The following is a 17,014-nucleotide window of genomic DNA, read 5'->3' as shown; positions in this document are numbered from 1 at the left end:
AATTTCCACGACCCCTTTCTAGTCATAATACTCCACCCGTCATTAGCAATTCTGCACACATGCACCTGGGAGATTGAAAAAAAAGCCTTGCAGGGCAGGCTCACTCCGCGTTGTCTAAGGCTCTGCAAACCCACTGAAAGTCCCATTGACAGCAGCCAGGGCCACACCGCCTCTCGGCATCAGTGGGTTTTGCAGAAGACGTGTTTTAGGTTTAGGCGAGGTAAAAGTTTTACAGTGGGAAAAAAGTGTATTTACTTCTCCCCACACCCCATCGTACAACTGCACACACAGACACACCCTTTCTCTACCACAACTCAACAGCAATTCTGGGGAAGGCACTCAGTTCCCCCCCCAGAATGCACCTTTCGGCTTAGACCAAGCCAAGAACATTCATCCCCCACAGGCGAGTGTCTGGAAAAGTTACAAGCACACTGAAAACAAGGAGGAGGGGAGGGGTGGTAAATGGAAGCTGTTTTGCAACCTTCAGAGAAGTCAGAGGTTAAAAAGTGCTCTGGGCAGGATGGCCTAGTGGCAAATGCGGCTGGAGTAAGGGTCAGGAGACCAGGTTCTATCCCTGTCTCTGCCACAAGCCTTGGTGAGTCACTTTAGCCGGGACTCTTAAAGGAGTCAAAGGGAGGCAGGAATTCTGACCCAGCCTCCCGTGCCTCAGTTTCCCTGTAAAATGGAGAGGACACTTAACTTCCTGTGTGAAGTGTTTTGAGATTTACCCAGGAAAAGCCCCTGAGAAGAGTCAAGTAGTGGGATTCTGGCCACTGTAGAATGGCTCTCTCCAGGACCCTTTCTAGCGTGTTGTCCAGTCTAGGTTTAAAAGTCCCAAGCAATGGATTTCCCCCCACTTCTCCTGGGGGGGTGGTGGTCATTGCACAGTCTAATGAAGGTCAGTGCTAGGAAGTTTTTCCGGATAGCCTGCCTGTGTTGGGCCAATCCTCAGCTGGTGTCAATGAATCATAGAATCATAGAATATCAGGGTTGGAAGGGACCCCAGAAGGTCATCTAGTCCAACCCCCTGCTTGAAGCAGGACCAATTCCCAGTTAAATCATCCCAGCCAGGGCTTTGTCAAGCCTGACCTTAAAAACCTCTAAGGAAGGAGATTCTACCACCTCCCTAGGTAACGCATTCCAGTGTTTCACCACCCTCTTAGTGAAAAAGTTTTTCCTAATATCCAATCTAAACCTCCCCCAATGGATGCAGTTCTGCTGACATCAATAGAGCTGGGCTGATTTATACTCACTGGACATGTCACTTCATTTGATCCCAATACTCCTATTAATGTATTGGTGTATTGCCCCCAATCACCAACAGGCCAATGTCTCTGACGTTGCAGGGGAAGGTCACACAGACGTTATGGGGGTAGGTCTTTAAGTCTGTAAATATATGCAAATTATGTATGGCCAGCATGTATGGAACTTTGCCAACGACGTCTCACAGCATCACATCATCTGGCCACTCTTGACACAGCCCGGGTGACACCTGGGAGAAAGCATCCTCACATGGCACGCGGGTGACAACCAACACACTAGCGCTGTCTCAGGCTGTGCGCTACAAGCCTCATCAGGAGCAGAAAGGTTTGCAGGTGCTGTGGAGGGGCTGGGTTCTCTGCCTCATTTTACAGGGAGCAGAGTTGCTGGCAGCATAGTCTAGTAGGTAGGAGACCCGAGTTCTAGTCTGACCTCTTGCATAAAGTCTGTCAGCAGGTCAGTGGTAGTCACTTCCCTCTGTTTCTCCTTCCATCTTTTGTCTATTCAGACAATAAAACTTTTTGGACCGGGGCTGCCTCTTTCTACATGCAAGGTCTTTACAGCTGCTACTGGGTTATAGTTAAGAAGGGATGTCCGGAAGTGGGGAGGAATGGGGGCGGGGGTGGGGGGGGCGTTTGAGTCCTTCCAAGCTTTTTTTTTTTTTTAATTAAACAAATACCTCTTACTGTTGTAACTCTGGCTGCTCTCATTCTCCATCAAAACGTTCTCTTGGATCCTGCTCAGCTCCAGGCTTCAGCACAATCCTGTGGCAATGAGTTCCACCAGCTACTTGAACATGGCATAAAAAAGTATTTCCTGTCATACTGTTTATAAAAAAACTGCTGCCTCTCAATTATCTTCAGATTTTAATTAAACACCCACCGTTCTACCCTTTGCTGGCCCAATCTTGCGCCGAGGTCCCAGGCCAAAGCCACTGCATATACCCGCCCCAGTTTATGCCAAGCAGCATCCTTAGATCACTGTCTTGGCTCCTTGAGATCTCTTGGCCCAGGCTACCCAGTGCAATATCTTGCCTCTTGGGCCCTGCTTCAAACCCGTCCCAGGTGGGAGGTTAATAGACACTGTTATCATCATACAAATTACTGGGTGGCCTTCATCCTCTCACTGGATAGGAGTACTAAAGACATAACCTTGCTGGCAGACCCATCCGAGAAAGCAAGGGGATTATTAATTATGAGTCATGGACTAGGAGCCCACTGTGCTAGGCACTGTACAAACACAGGACAAAGCTGGCCCCAAAAGCTTTCAATCTGAACAAGGTCATCTAAGTGAAACCGTCTGCCCCTCATTTGCATTCAGCTTCAGGGACAAGGGTAAGTGCTGCCGAAAGGAGCCAGCTCAGCAGCCTGGAAGATTGGCCACCCCTAAGCTGGCCCAGCTGTGCAGCAAGCTGCCCCCAGCCTCCCGCACCTTCTTTGCCTCGGAGAGGATTTTCCAGTCTCCATTTTTAAAAAATCTGTTCAAAACTCAGAAAGACTTTAAAATGGCCCTGAGATCAATCCGGCTGGAGGAGGCTCTAGTCTCTCTTCATGAATGAAGCAGGGAAAGAACTGAGAAAGAACTAGAAGGAGAGTGCAAAGGCAGGTCTTGTTCTGCTGAGGGCCCACAGTTCTGATCCCGGTGGACTGGGATTGCCAGGCCGCTCAGCGCCTCTCTGCGAATCCCTGTGTGGGAGCCGGAGGTGGGATGACTCATGTGAATGCTGGCACAACAGCAATTAAAATCTGCAGCTGCTATTAATAGCTGCCAGCGGAGGAGCCTGGCCGTCGCTGAATGAGTGCGGCTCCCACGCAGCTGTCAGCACGAATCCCATTGAGAAACACAAGCGAGTAACAGCACAGAGACAGCAGGGAGGGGTCGCCGCATTCTCGGGAGACTCCTCCCTGGAGATGCAAGTGACAGGATCCTGCTGCGAACACGATGCTTCCCACCCTGATTACAAGGGATGTTAGGCAGTGACCCCCTGGGGGAGACAGACTCTTCCTCTACCAATGATTCAGGGCCAAGACGGGGCTTTCCTAGGTGCATAATAAACCCACCCCCTCACTGCCCAGCTGCAGCATGTACGGAACAATTCCTCGGCCCCTTGGCGTGGAAGGAGCTGAACTGTTACTCATTAAAAAAAGAAATCAAGGCTCCTCCATCGTTTTAACGGATACTGGGCTCTTCCTCCTCTCATTCTTTTCACTCCAAGGTTCCAGCCGGAAGGACTCCTGCGGGCTGTATTGTCTTTGGTGAACCCCACTGGGTGAAGCATGTCAGAGATTCCACGGGGTATCTCCATTGGCCTGGTGGCTGAGATCAAGCGTAGAGATGATGAGGTTTGCTCCCACTCCTGATCTAGTGGGCGAATATTTCCCAACAACTATACTTGGGCTGTCAGCACTTTGGGACAGAGCCCGTCTTTTGCTTTGTGTCTGTACAGCACCTAGCACAGCATGACTAGGTTCGCTAGGCACTACCAGAACACAAATACGTAACAACCCTGTCTGCAACAGTCCTAGCTGCTTTTCGGTTTACTCAACTAGACTTTGTGAGTCAATTCCCCCTGCCCTGTGCCTGGGACAGTCATGCCAGTGCAGACCTGCAAAACCAACCCCCCAGATGAGAATGGGGGCCTTATGCACCCACAGAGCATAGGTATAACTGCCTGTGCAAGACAACGAGCAGTTGGCCCCCATAAGCCAAATTCCTACTGGAAATAAGCAGACAACTCCACAGAAATCAGGTCTGAACTGACCCAAATGGCTTTTACAGTTAGCCAGGCCCAGGGTGTAAATCTGGAACTGGATCACGGCATGGAAGGCTCTGGCTGTATCGGGGCCCCTTACCCACAAGCTAAATGCACACCACGTGTACGTCATGGGGAAGCATCCGGAGAAGCAGACTGGGCCATGGTGTCACAGGCAGAGCAGCCCAGAAACATTAAGAACTAAACAAGTGAATGAAACAAATCAAGAAAAGAACATAGTGTTTATTGGGAGCAGTTGTCAGCTTTCTGCATTTCTAAACAAAACAACAACTGTACAAATAATAACCGCAAGTTGCCCGCGCAGTTAAATAAATATTCTCATCACACACATGGGTGGATCATTCTGGAGCACAGCAGATTAACAGGAAAAGGTCTGACCTGAGACAGTCCCTGATCCATCTGCAAAATGTGCCAAGTTTGTGGCTCTTAAGGTGTTAAATCCCAAAGTCTATCAAAACAGAAACCTGCCTTGATTGCAAAGGGCTCGCCCCTTCCATCAGGCCAGCTGGAACCCTGGAACCCAAGAATGATGAATGACCAGCACTCGCCCCAGGCCTGGCTCTAACGGGTCCTTCTGCAGGAATATTAACAAGTACAATCAATCCTGCTAGGACGATGTGTTGAGGGTTGGGACTGCGTCCTGTGCCAAACCTCAGTCCATACCAGGGGGACTTTCAGTTCCCTTGAGGGGTACACTTTCCTCTTCTGTGAGCACAATCTCTTGCACAAGAGCAACCCCCACAGGAGTATTTTAAGCTGTATCAGTCCACTCTCGCTACTGGGGGGTGTGTGGTGTCCAAACAATCTGAAAATGCCTTTAGCCCTTTGCTAATAGCTTGGGGTACACTCAGATTTGCCCATCCTGAGCAGATGCCCCTGGGACACCACAGAGTTCTTTTAAAAAAATCTTGTAGCTAGGGTTGTCTGCTTTGGCATTAGGATTTTAACCCCAACCCCTCAGCTAGGAGACAGACACATCTCTCCGGACAGAGCCACAGAAGGGGACAGTCAGGATCAGGGAGGGGGACTTGGATGCCAGGAGGGCAGATGGGCCAACAAAAGATCCTCCCCCTTACAAAGGGATCCGCAGAAGGTCAGAGAACTACAGTCTAAAATACCCAACAAGGCCCAGTGGTTAAATACTCATTTAAATCCAGATAGCCTCTGATTTTCTAACCCATGTTAACGGACATTCAGATCTGTCCCATTTTAGATATTTATACTGACACCAGCATTCCTATTTACAACCCTGCCCCCCCGGCCATTTATAAAGGCTGCAGATGTGTCTGCCCAGCCCTTGGTTAAAAAAAATCACCAGGGACTGCGTCTTCCTCTTAGGAGGAGTCTGCATGTGGCAGCCACAGCACCATGCCCACATTCACACGTATCCTTTTAGGATGTGACTCAAGCACTGAAGAACCCCAGTATGCTCAAAAATTCACTTCCCATGGCACCCTCCTTGCTAATGGGCTGTCTTAAACTCAGAGCAGCTGACGGATTTTCGCTTCTATTCTATTCAATTCATTGCATTTGTCTAGCTGAAAAACACATTACCTCAGACCACAATGAAATATGGTTCAGAGGCAGGGTAAGCAGGGTCAGTCAGTGCATCTGAGAACCAACAATCACATGGACACACAACACAGACAACAATCACAACTTCATCATGCCCCATAGTGTACTCAATTGTTTCTCCCTTCGTCATGGCTGATTTTCTGATGAGACTTGTGCTAGTGCAGGGTCCCTCTGTGTAGATCCGACTGCAGAATCGGGACCTACGCTTGTAAAATAAGCTATTTTGAAACTGAAATCTACACCAAAGTGGTACAGGTCACTTGGCCTTTAATAGAAGGTGAAAATGGGATATCTGATTGGAGGACACACCTTCTGCCCTGCCAAGGGGATGTTTCTATTACCTAACAGGTTTGCTCTCTCTAACCATAGCACTAGTCCTGAATGGACGCCCCTTTGGAGAAACCCAGCGTTTACGAGAGAGACGAAAAAGGTCGCTCAAAGTGGGAGTGCCATTTTCATAGCCACTCGAGTTCCCTGAGCTTTCACCATTCTTTCTAGTCTGGGTTGGGAAGGCAACTGCACTAAAGCCAGTTATTTCTCCTTGTTACAAGGACTAGTTTTAAGTTTGGCCATTGTCTCTTTTTGTGTCATGGGGTATGTCTACACTGCAAAGAAAAACCCGCAGGGCCAAGGCACCGAGCCTGGGTCAATTGACTCTGGCTTGCGGGGCTAGAAATGGCAGTATAGACATTCTTGATACAAGAATCTGCAGGCTGAGTGGTAGCTAGAACATGTTCAAACCTCGGCAGACCAAACATCATCCCAGGGGGCTGGATGTGATCCATGTGCAGGTCTGCACCACTCACCACATGCTGGAAAGGAGGAGCCCTTCCTTTACATGGTATTTATGTGCTTGACATTCAGTTAGAGGAGCTGAATGACCCCTCGCCTACGCCAGTTTAACTCGGTCAATGTAAACGGCTGCAAAGGCCCTTCTACCACCTGATGTGACTGGGAGGATTTCAGCACGGTGCAGCGCCTGGGCTGGACCTTGCAGCTCCCTGTCCATAAAGACCAGCAATCTGTCCTGTGATCTTGTTACGAGAATGTCAAAATGAAATCAAAGCCACGTTCCATGGAAAGAAACCTGCAGCACTGACTGGCTGCCCCAGAGCCATGGGGCAGCTTTCCTGTGCGTCCCAGCAGAGAGTAAGCAATTTGGCCTGCACTCCTGAAGAGGCTTCCTGCAGGTCTGAGCCAGGCACCCACTCAGCAGTAGCAGGGTGGGGAAAGGATGCTGACAGAAGATGCTGCTAACTTCCCAGATAAGGAAACCTGGACTCTCGCTCCTTCCTTCGGACAAACTCTGCAGAGAAGGGCCCTTAACTCAGAAGTACCACTGAGCAAGTGCATCTTTCTGGGCCAGGAAATCTATTCCTGGTTTGGACTGAGGTAGGCACGTTCCTGCAAGTCACTGGAGCTTTGTTGGGATAAGCCTTGGCTATTGATTTAGCTTGAGAGCATCCTTCAGGCTGTGGATCACTTACAGGGAGGCACTCCATCTCCTACCTTGCTCTGATTAGCATTCAGCAAATACCAGGGTGTCCTACAAGCACTGGCAGAGGCGCATGGGAGCTCCAGTAAAGAGGCAGCCATTACCAGTGGCTGTGGTTTGCCACAGGAGAGATGCAAATCTGGATAGCACCTTGGGATTTTGGCTCCTCTTACAGGAAAGAGCTGATGACAGAAGGGAGATCCAACTCTTCTGCACCTCGCTTCTCCAGTTCATGTCACCCCAAAATACACCGCCCCAGTCAAAGTCAGAGCATTAGAGAAATGACAGGCCTGTACATGTGACAGTCTGATAGAGACTGCCGCTCACACATTGAGATCCAGTGGTAATATCAGCCCTGCCTGGCCAGCTGAAGGGTTTGAGGATGGGGGAGGATCCTGAATGTGGAAGTGGAGGAAAACAAAATGCTCTTGAACAAATGGGCAAGTGAAAACCCGGGCACTCAGACACCGCCCACTTCCACTGTCTTGGAGGTGCTCAAATCTTCTGGCCACCTACCTGCAGGATGGAGCCAATGCAGGACAAAAGGGTCTGCAGCCAGACGCAGACCAGCTTTAGAAAAGCAGCAATTAATCAGCAGCAATACCCATCCCACCTTTGATTTACAAAATGAACAACATTAAACCAATCCCCTGTGAACTGCCCGTGGCCTACCTAGTTGCACATTAAAGCCCACATCAAACATGTTGGGGTCCATTGTCACCGCACGCGCACCCCCTTTCTAGTGATAATACTCAGCACTTCCACAGCCAGGACATGAACTGGCTAATTCTCACAACACTCCCAGGAGGCAGGATAAATATCATCAGCCCCTTTTCACAGAGGGGGAAAGACCTAGCCAAGGTCACTCAGGGCTTCTATGGCAGAGCCAGAATTGAACTCAGAACTTCTAGACTCATTCCCCCGGTCTCAGTCACTCCAGCAGTGAGGACGATTTGGGGGGAGGGATAGCTCAGTGGTCTGAGCATTGGCCTGCTAAACCCATGGTTGTGAGTTCAATCCTTCAGGGGGCCATTTAGGGATCTGGGGCAAAAATTGGGGATTGTTCCTGCTTTGGGGACTAGATGACCTCCTGAGGTCCCTTCCAACCCTGATAGTCTATGATTCAAGATCCAAACCAAACTGATAGATTCCCTGATACTAAGGTGGTGTGGGAGAGCAGGAAAGAATACAATCTATCCTATCTCACAGCATCAAAGACCCCCAAGTATACTCCCTCGCCACTCGTGTTCTACAGCTGTTGTGTAGTTTTCATATCTGATTGAATGTTTTTACATGCAGAAATCTCCAAGTCATTATGGACACTATGCCTGTCTTGCCATCAAAGCCCTGAAGAGGCCAGAATGAAGGGCGAGCGATAGAAGCAGCAGGGTAGGTTGTGACTGCTGCGCTGGAGGCAAACCTCTATGCGGTGGCTAGCTACGAGAGAGAACGTTTACAATGCCACCTGCCAGCAATTCTGTATTTGGGAACCAAATTGGCACATCACGCCAAACTGTATTTTAACTGGCCCTTGCTAACTGGGGTCACCTGAGGCCTATAATTAGCTCCTCCCCATTTCTTCCAAGTAAGATTAATTAACTTTGGTGTTCTGTAGCAATTAAAATATTGGTTGCCAGACACCATCAGTTGGTCCTCATCAGTCACCATACGGGACAGAGTTGCCAGTATAAGAGAGAAGCAAACATGTTAGCACAAAGAAGACATGGCTTTGGGAGAGTCATTTTGGATCCATCCAAGGGTGAGTCCCCCACAAACCAAAATCCACCTCAGACAGTTGGAATGCCCTAATTCTGTGTTCTGGAAATTGCAAACATCAGTTTGTTACAAACTCAAGACCATGAGGCCAGAGCTCCCTGGATGCTCTGGAAAGGATTTTGGATTTTAATGCTAAGTTTTTCAAAGTGATCGTTACCCAAACTCCTAGAGATTCACATCCGTGACTGTGCAATGAAGAGCCAGACAACAGTGATGGAACACGACACATGGGGGTAAAAAGGACTCTGGCCTGTTGCTTTGATTAATCTCTCAGGAACAATACCAACCCAATGGACCTTTTGTGGCTTAACAGAATTTCTGCCAGCAGAGGATCCTGGCTCAAATCTCACCTAAAAGACATTTGTTGTATCCCAGAACAGTTGATATTTTTGGCAGTTATTAACACCAACCAGGTTTCTTCTCAAAACTAAACTGGCACAAGCAGCTTAGTGCTGTTTTGCGATCCATTACCCCAGCCTGCTTTCAGTTTGATTTCTCCGTTACTTTTCACCTCCTTGGAGCCCAGAGACTGAAGGCAGGAGCGACAGAATATAAAGTCAGGTTACCCTGTGCTGTGGGGTGGGATCTCTAGACAAACAGCAGAATGCACAGCAGACAAGGTCCCTTCGGAGGTAATGTTACAACCAGTTACTTCACCATGACCGCCAACAATCTCCACACCAACGCCACAACCCATCGTTCCAATGCCACATGAAACCTCTTTCTGGACACTCCCCAATCTTATTTTCTGTGCACCCCTTTTGCCAGGTCGATGCGTAAACACCCCCCAGACTGTGATGTTCCTCAGCGTCCCTACTTGGCTGGAAAGGGGTCTTGTTCTCGGCACCATTTACAACAGGGAGGAATCGGGGTTTACTGTCCGTCAGTCCAGCCTTCACCACTTGAAAAAGACAAGCAACGCCAAGGTCGTGTAGCCCAAGACCAGGAAGAGGACCTTCAGCAAGCGATCATTCTTATCTTCCAGTTCCTTTGCCAGGATCTCAAAGAAGGTGACAAACAAGAAAGTTCCAGCAGCAATGCCCTGTAAGAGCACAGAAGCCACACTGCTGGCCAAGTTCTGGGCGCTCTCAATGCCCATGCCGATCCCAATACCCAAAGGAATCATCAAACTCACGGTAAGTGCTAGCTTGGCAGCGTCCTTCAGTGTTAATGAGATCTTGGCCATGCTGATACCCAGTGCCACAGCCACCAGTGTCTCATGGATGGCCACGCCCAGGAACAGACTCATGACTTTGTTTCCTTCCTCCTGTAGGCCCAGGGCCAGGCCCTCAAAGATGGAGTGGGCAGACAAGGCAAACACCAGGCTGAAGAGCCGCAAGGGGCTGGATTGGGAAAGCTCCTGGACGTTCAAGCCATGGCTGTGGGAGTGGTGGCCATGCTCATGGTAAAGCGTGCGCCCTCTGGAAGATGCTATGAAGGGGCTCTCATATTCTGAGTCACTCCCGACATCTGAGCCGGCGTTGAAGGTCTCCAGGTCGATGAAGGAAGGCTTCTCCTTCCGAAAGGTCAGGATGAGCTGCTCCACAAAGACAGTCATAAAGAAGCCCACCAGCATGATGGTCTCAGCCAGGGGGTAGTCTGCGGTCACCTTCCCAAGCTTGAGAACTTCTTGAAGCTGGAACAAAGGGAAAGGAATCTGCAGTGAAACTGGCTGCATCTTTCACCATTCAAAATAATATGGGGGACTTCTCCCTAAGCTTTAAACGTTTTCAATGTAAAGACTGGAACCACAGCAGGTACCCAACCATGGGCATCCGCCAGGGTACATCAGGCTTCTGTTACTGGGTCTCTAGGATCCTCCACCTTGCTTTAAGGATCAGCCTCTTCCTGGGGTTCCCATGGCTTCTGTTTAATGGTGTACACTTTAATATGCAATGAAGCTGGCACTGCCTAGTCTCACAATGATGAGTCTGGGGTTAAGGGCAGCCCAGGCTTGTGCCCTTGTAGCACTGGGATTAGGAGAAGCCCCTATGTGGCACCAGCTTGCAGAGCAGAGGGTTTGGTCTGATAAAGTGGTAGCTTCCTGAACATGCTGGGAAGCCCTGGCCTGTGGCACTGTTATCATATCGGACAACATCTTCAAAGCAATATCATCTCAAAGCAGAGGACACTCCCAAATCCCCGTGTCAGAACAGAAGGGACTATCTGGAGTCATTACAGCTGCAAAACAAAACCCCAACGAGTTTGCCCACAGCTACCTTTTCTCGTACGGCGGGGAGCAAGGCGTTGAAGCAGGTGGCCAGGAAGACCCCTCCTCCGAAGGAATTGCAGAGGGCAATGACCTTTCTGGAGCGATGAGCTTTCTCATAATCTGCTTCTATTATCTTGACAGGCAGGAGGGACCCGAGCAGCATGAGGAAAAAGACCCCCAGCAGACACAGAACTTTGACTGCTTTGATATTCATCTTGTCTCCCTGGAGAATGTCCCCTGCCAGGAACTCTGAAAAATGAGTTTGCTGGGGTCCTTCAAATAGTTACTGTAATTGTTATATCAGCATTTAAACAGCAAAAACCAGTGTCCAGAGAATCATGTTCCTGAGCTCGCTAGCTGTGGAAAGGAGCAAGACAAATGATATTTGCCTATGTAAATAAATAGTTAGAGCATGCAATAGAGCACCTTTCATCCCAAACTTGCATTTCAGTTTACATACAGGAATTACGTCACTCACCACTAACACGCAGCCATCTCTAGAGTGGAGGGAACCAAATAGCTAGCCTGCACAAATGGGGCTAAGGAGGTAAGCAGAGAAAAGGGAAATTTTCAAAGTTAGGACACAGGGCAAACTCATGACCCTGTAAAAAGCGCCACCGGCTCTTTCGTACTGAATAGAGGCAGCCTCAGGTGGCACAATCTGAGAGACCCAGGCATGGTAAAACGCAGAAAATGCAGGTTGCAATCCTGCAATCGGAGCCACAGGGGCAGAACTTTGCACCCATCAAAATCCAGCTGCAGGATTCGGGCTTTAATTCAAGCCACCTTGGAAGAATATTACTTCATCTATGGTGTGGGTACCTTATGTTGTTGAAATTACACTTTTTAAAATCCACTTTCACCATTTATGTGGGTCTCTTTTTAAATTTCACTGAGCTGGGTCAGTTTCCGTTTCTTACGCCCAAACTGCAACCTCGCTATGGTTGGGCTGAAAATCCTGCCGCAACGGTTGGGCGGCCAATTCTGCAGGTGAATGGCTGAACTATTTAAAAAGCCAGTTTTAAATTAAATGAATAAACAATCCTGAAATCATGTATATTATTAGGTTTTGAAATACGATTATTTTTGCCTAGCAAAAATCTAAACCAAGCCTAAACCATCTGTAGTATGCCCTTTAAAGGGAAGCTCTTGGCAGAAATTCAGTATTTATTCTTTATTTTCTCATTCAGAGCAACAACAGAGTGGGTGAAAGAACAAACAGATGGTAGCTTCACAAAAGACAAAGATGTAAAACTCAAGATCCCTGGATCATTATAAACAATTTACTCTGAAACATAAAAGTTTTCCCCCCATATGGCATATGCAGCCAGGGTGCAATTTGTATTCCACAAAGCACTTTAAAAGAAGAAATGGGTTAAATTAAGATTAAACATTTTTTACAGGTATACTATCATCAATGATGTTTCCCTCAAGATTTAGAAATTAGGCAAAAGTACAGCTAAGATTCTAGCCCGTTTCCCTTAGCTATTACACTGAACTAATTTACAAAGTCAAATCAATGGCACGTTGAGAGGTTCTTACTGCTGTGACACAAAGGTAAAGAGTTCCATACGGCCGGGAGCACTCAGCAGTCTGAACCACAGTATATTTCACTCTAATGAACAAAGACAAAATGTTCATAGCCACACCGATGCTCAAAGCAATAATGGACAAGGTAGATAATTGGATAACTGGTTACTGGACCAGCAAATGAGATTGAAAACAAAAAACCTTTGGGCTACAGATTTCCTTGAGGGGGTGGCAGTGTTTTCCTTTCTGAGCTGCATGGTTCTAATAGCAGAGGAGAATTACCATTTTGTAGATAATTTCTCCTGGAACAAAATTGTTGCATTATAACATTGTACCAGACCCAAAGACTGTTTTAATGCCAAAGTCATGTTTTATTGACTTGAAAAAAGGGACACTGACGAACCAAGTTTGCCCTTTGTAAATCCTTTGATCTCTAGGACAAAGTCGATATGACGTTTTGATCACGCTATTTTGTCATATAAACAAGACCATGCTGGGATCCCTGAAAATATTTGGGAAGGTTATTAATGCCTATAGCTCATACGACAGCCCTATCAAATTCGACTGGGCACGGCAAATTTAGATTGAACAGCCTTCTGACAGAGGTTGGTAGCTCCTGCGTTCCTAGGGAATCAAAAATACTGACCCAAGACATGAGGGTTGGAACCGCAGCTGCATTTTCTAGCAGCTGCGGCTAGTCCCTTACTTGGGGGGATGGGGGGGGGGGCTACGCTCCACGTAGCTTTGCTGCCCCCTCAGAGCATAGTGCTGTTGGGTCACTGCACCATCACACTCCCCCCCGCCCCCCGCAAAGTATGGCCCTGCCAGCCTTGGGATGTGGGAGAAAATCCCACCCTCCTCACAGAGCTGGGCCGTCGCAGGATAAAGTCGCCTCCTTTTGCATCCAGGCGGCAGCGCGGCCCCTGTCCTCCCCATCCCCATCCCCCCAAACCAGCCCCTTGGTCCCTGGCGCCAGGCTCAGCCAGCACCGTGACTCCGTGGCCACCCGCCCCCGCTTGTCTCTGACTCCCAGGAGGCCCAGGGCTCCTCGACCCTCTCATGACCCGTCCCCAGGCTCCCACCCAGGGCCTCATGCCAGGCTCCCAACCCCCCCCCCCCCGCCTGTCCTCCCCTCTAACCCCCCCCCCCCGCCTCCCGCTCCACGTCCCATCCCCCCAGGTGCCCCCACTGCTCCCCTCCCCCCGGGCCTTGTCCCCCAGCACCCCCGGGTTCCGGGACGGTCCCTCCTCCCTTACCTTCGGGATCCTTGGCCGGCTCCACGCCCGGGCAAGCCCCAAACCCTGAGGTCCCACCCTTTCCGGAGACGTTCACCTGTGATTGGCTGCTGGGAACGCCCTGAGAGCAACCGCCGTTTCTCACTGGCTGGAGGGGACGTCAATCAGCGCCTCTGGCCTCGCCTACCAGTTGTGCCAGGAAAATGCCCGCCCCCCCGGGCCACGGGGTGCGTCCCTGAGGAGGGCCCGAGGAGAAACAAGGGCCCGCTGTGTAAGGTTCCGCTGCCTGTTCTAGAGGCTGCAGAGCTGTCCAGGGGCAATTGGTGCTGAAAGTGGCATTGTGCGTATGGGGCTGGTGGTTTCAGCAGGGGAGGGCACAGGTGCTGGAACTAAGGGTGCTGCCACTCCCCCAAACTTGAATTGGTTTCTGTTATACACAAGGCTTATAGTTTGGTTCAGCGGCTTTCAGCACCCCCACTATAAAATTTGTTCCAGCAGCCCTAGGGTAGTGGGAGGATTGCTGGGTTCTGCATCCGGCTCCACCAGAGACTTCTTGAGTGACCATGAGCAAATCCCATCCGCACCCTGTGCTTGTTTCCTTAACTGGAACACAGGACGAATACTTGGCCCCCTGCAGCGAGGCTCCGCTTGAACTAGCATCTCAAGTTCTGAGGGACTCTCAGATGAACAAGGCTCAAGCAGGGGAAGAATGGTGGTATCCGTGTGAGAACAGCAGCTTTCAACAGAGGCCTCTCCTCTGACAGAGAAAATGCTTGAGCAGAAGCTGTCTGCACCCCTGACCGCACAAACTGTTGCGCAGGGACTATGGTGAAATCCGGCCGACATTCACCCACAGCTTAGGAAATGTCGACCTGCACTAAATATTCTCCCAACCTTTGGAAAAGCTGCTGTAAATACTCAAGGCAAGGAGCAGTTAAACACCTTTAAGAGATGGTGTGTGACCCTAGGTAGTTCCCACCCCACTGCACCAGTTTTGCACCTGCCAGGCTACCGGAGAGAGCCTTCACAATCCCACAAACAAACCCCTGGTCTTATAGGTAACAGCTAATATTTTGATGCACAAGATGCTGTTTTTCAAATGAATTTGTTTGGAAAGAAGATCAGAATCCATGGGATGTAAAATAAATGCATTTTGCAGGACATCATAAGGGGAGACAGGATGTAGCTACCAGTATTGGATGGGTGTAAACACACAAAAGAGGGAGAGGAAGTGGTTTGACTAGATTAAGTACACATACCTAGGAACAAATAAGGGAAAACATTTAGGCTGAATACCCAGGAAAACTTTCCCAACAAAGAGATTTTCAACTGTGGAACAGCTGCAAGGGAGGTAGTGGAAGCCCCATCATTACCATGTGGACTGTATTAAGCCCTAAGAAAACATATGGTCAGGAATGATCATGAATTGAGTGCAAGAAGGTGGGGAGAAATTGACACTATTCCTTCAACCACACATCATCTCAAACAGCTGTGCTTCTAGCACAAACTCCACACGGAAGATCCTGCATGCAGAAGAGCCAAGTAGCATTTCTATCATTTCCATCAGCTGACACACACACACGCGCACAAACGTAATAGTAGCAAAGCTGAAAAGTAAACGGGACAAACAGCAGCATTTCCCAGTCTGAGGGGTGGAGGTAGAGAAGAAACCAAACCTGCTTCTTTTCAAGCAAAGGAGGTTTTGGGGGCAGGGGGCAAAAAATCCTCTCAAGTTAATTGGAAATCTGCAAAGAAGATGAAAGGCAGCTGGCTTTGTGAAACAGAAGGCTCTGAATACACAAAGGTGGGGTTGGAGAGGACAGATATTTACAGCCCTAGGCAGAGGAGTCAGTGGAGTGAGACAGACAGGAAGGCACAGGCTGCACCAAGGTACGGGGAGGTAGGATGAATGATGAAGCAGGGCTGATCTGTCAGGGCTGCTCAGTGGAGAGGAAAGAGCCAGCAGAACTTTTCCCTTTGCCAGCTCCCAAATGACACAGCCACAAGAAACCTTTGCTTTTCCCTATTTACATCTGGCCTCCTTTTGTGCATGAGGGCTCAGTGACTGGCTGCGGTGACAGTGGGAAGGTGGGAATTGGGGGAAAAGCGGGTACTTATAGTTATCATAGCTACATGAATTTAGTTTATATTACTGTAGCACTTAGAAAGCACAACCATGGATGAGGGCCAAGGGACATCGTGGAGCACTTATTTTTCTCTCTAAGAGCCTCACCAGGCTCAAACTTACCAAGTATCGGTGAATTAAGACCAATATTCACTACTGAAGTTTACCTCTAGGAGTGAAAAACAGAGGCATAGCAGCACCTTAACTGGAAGGTTCAAGTTTCACATTGAGAGTCCAAGTTCTCCCTGGGACTGCTCTCGTTTAAGGGATGGACTTTGTCCAAGGGCTGAGTTTCATAGTTTGTAGTTTTTCATAGCTGGTGACAGCCACAGACATTGTTTCTTGTTGGGAGTGAAGTTATAGTCAGGCCTGACAAAGCCTGCTGTGTAGGTCTGCATCTTTCTTGCACCTGCGCAAAGTAATCATGCTTGTGAGGAAAACAGAAGTAACTTCAAAGCCAGAAAAGAGCAGTTTGTTTCCAGGGTGGGAGCCATTGATGGGGTCTGGTTATGGAGGTGGAGGCCATGGCTCTGGCTGAGAACCTCACTGTATCCATTGAGGCATCAGCTATGAATGCAGCTGCAAGGGAAACTTTTGTTAGACACACACCATTCACCCAGCTGCAGGAATGCAACGCTCTTAGAAAGACTTTTAAACCTGAAGGTTAAAAAAAACCCTTCAGTATCTGTGAACCACTGTTTAAAAAAAATTCACACCAAAAGGAGAAGAAGAGAAAGTTAGCCAATGGCTCCCACATTGAAGTTCTAAACTGCAAGGACATCACTCAGTTTCACTTTCTAGGTGTTTTATCTTTTTAACATAGTAGGGTGTTTTAAAATAAAAACATGTAAATGCATTAGTTAGTTTTAAATATAGCACTGCAGGTGCTGCATGTGAACTGCTAGCCACAGAAGGTCTCAGGGGACATAAAATGAAAGCCTCACCAAAGCACAACGTTTTCTGCACAGCATACCTGCAGTGAGAGGAGTTGCACCCCTTCAGCTTGTGAGATGGACTGTAGGTGCAGGTATTC

At 48.8% G+C, this 17,014-nt stretch overlaps 1 protein-coding gene across 5 annotated transcripts; it reads right to left on the bottom strand.

Annotated features, from left to right (window-relative positions):
* Window positions 1-4,240: 4,240 nt before the first annotated feature.
* Window positions 4,241-13,958, bottom strand: SLC39A3 (solute carrier family 39 member 3). 5 transcript variants are annotated; one of them, XM_073323899.1, is made up of 4 exons: window positions 13,878-13,958; window positions 11,570-11,630; window positions 11,099-11,448; window positions 4,241-10,515 (listed from the first exon to the last, which is right to left on the bottom strand). In XM_073323899.1, exons 3-4 carry the CDS (start codon window positions 11,303-11,305, stop codon window positions 9,775-9,777), a joined length of 948 nt encoding a protein of 315 aa, XP_073180000.1. In that variant the 5' UTR covers window positions 11,306-11,448; window positions 11,570-11,630; window positions 13,878-13,958; the 3' UTR covers window positions 4,241-9,774. The 5 variants fall into 5 exon arrangements, with proteins under 5 accessions (XP_073180000.1, XP_073179998.1, XP_073179999.1 ...); XM_073323897.1 differs by lacking the exon at window positions 13,878-13,958 and adding an exon at window positions 13,485-13,503 and having other exon boundaries at window positions 11,570-12,706; XM_073323898.1 differs by lacking the exon at window positions 13,878-13,958 and adding an exon at window positions 12,634-13,470.
* Window positions 13,959-17,014: the final 3,056 nt, after the last annotated feature.

The sequence above is a fragment of the Lepidochelys kempii genome, chromosome 25, assembly GCF_965140265.1.
Source record: "Lepidochelys kempii isolate rLepKem1 chromosome 25, rLepKem1.hap2, whole genome shotgun sequence".
NCBI lineage: Eukaryota > Metazoa > Chordata > Testudines > Cheloniidae > Lepidochelys > Lepidochelys kempii.
This window is presented reverse-complemented; position numbering and strand designations above follow the sequence as displayed.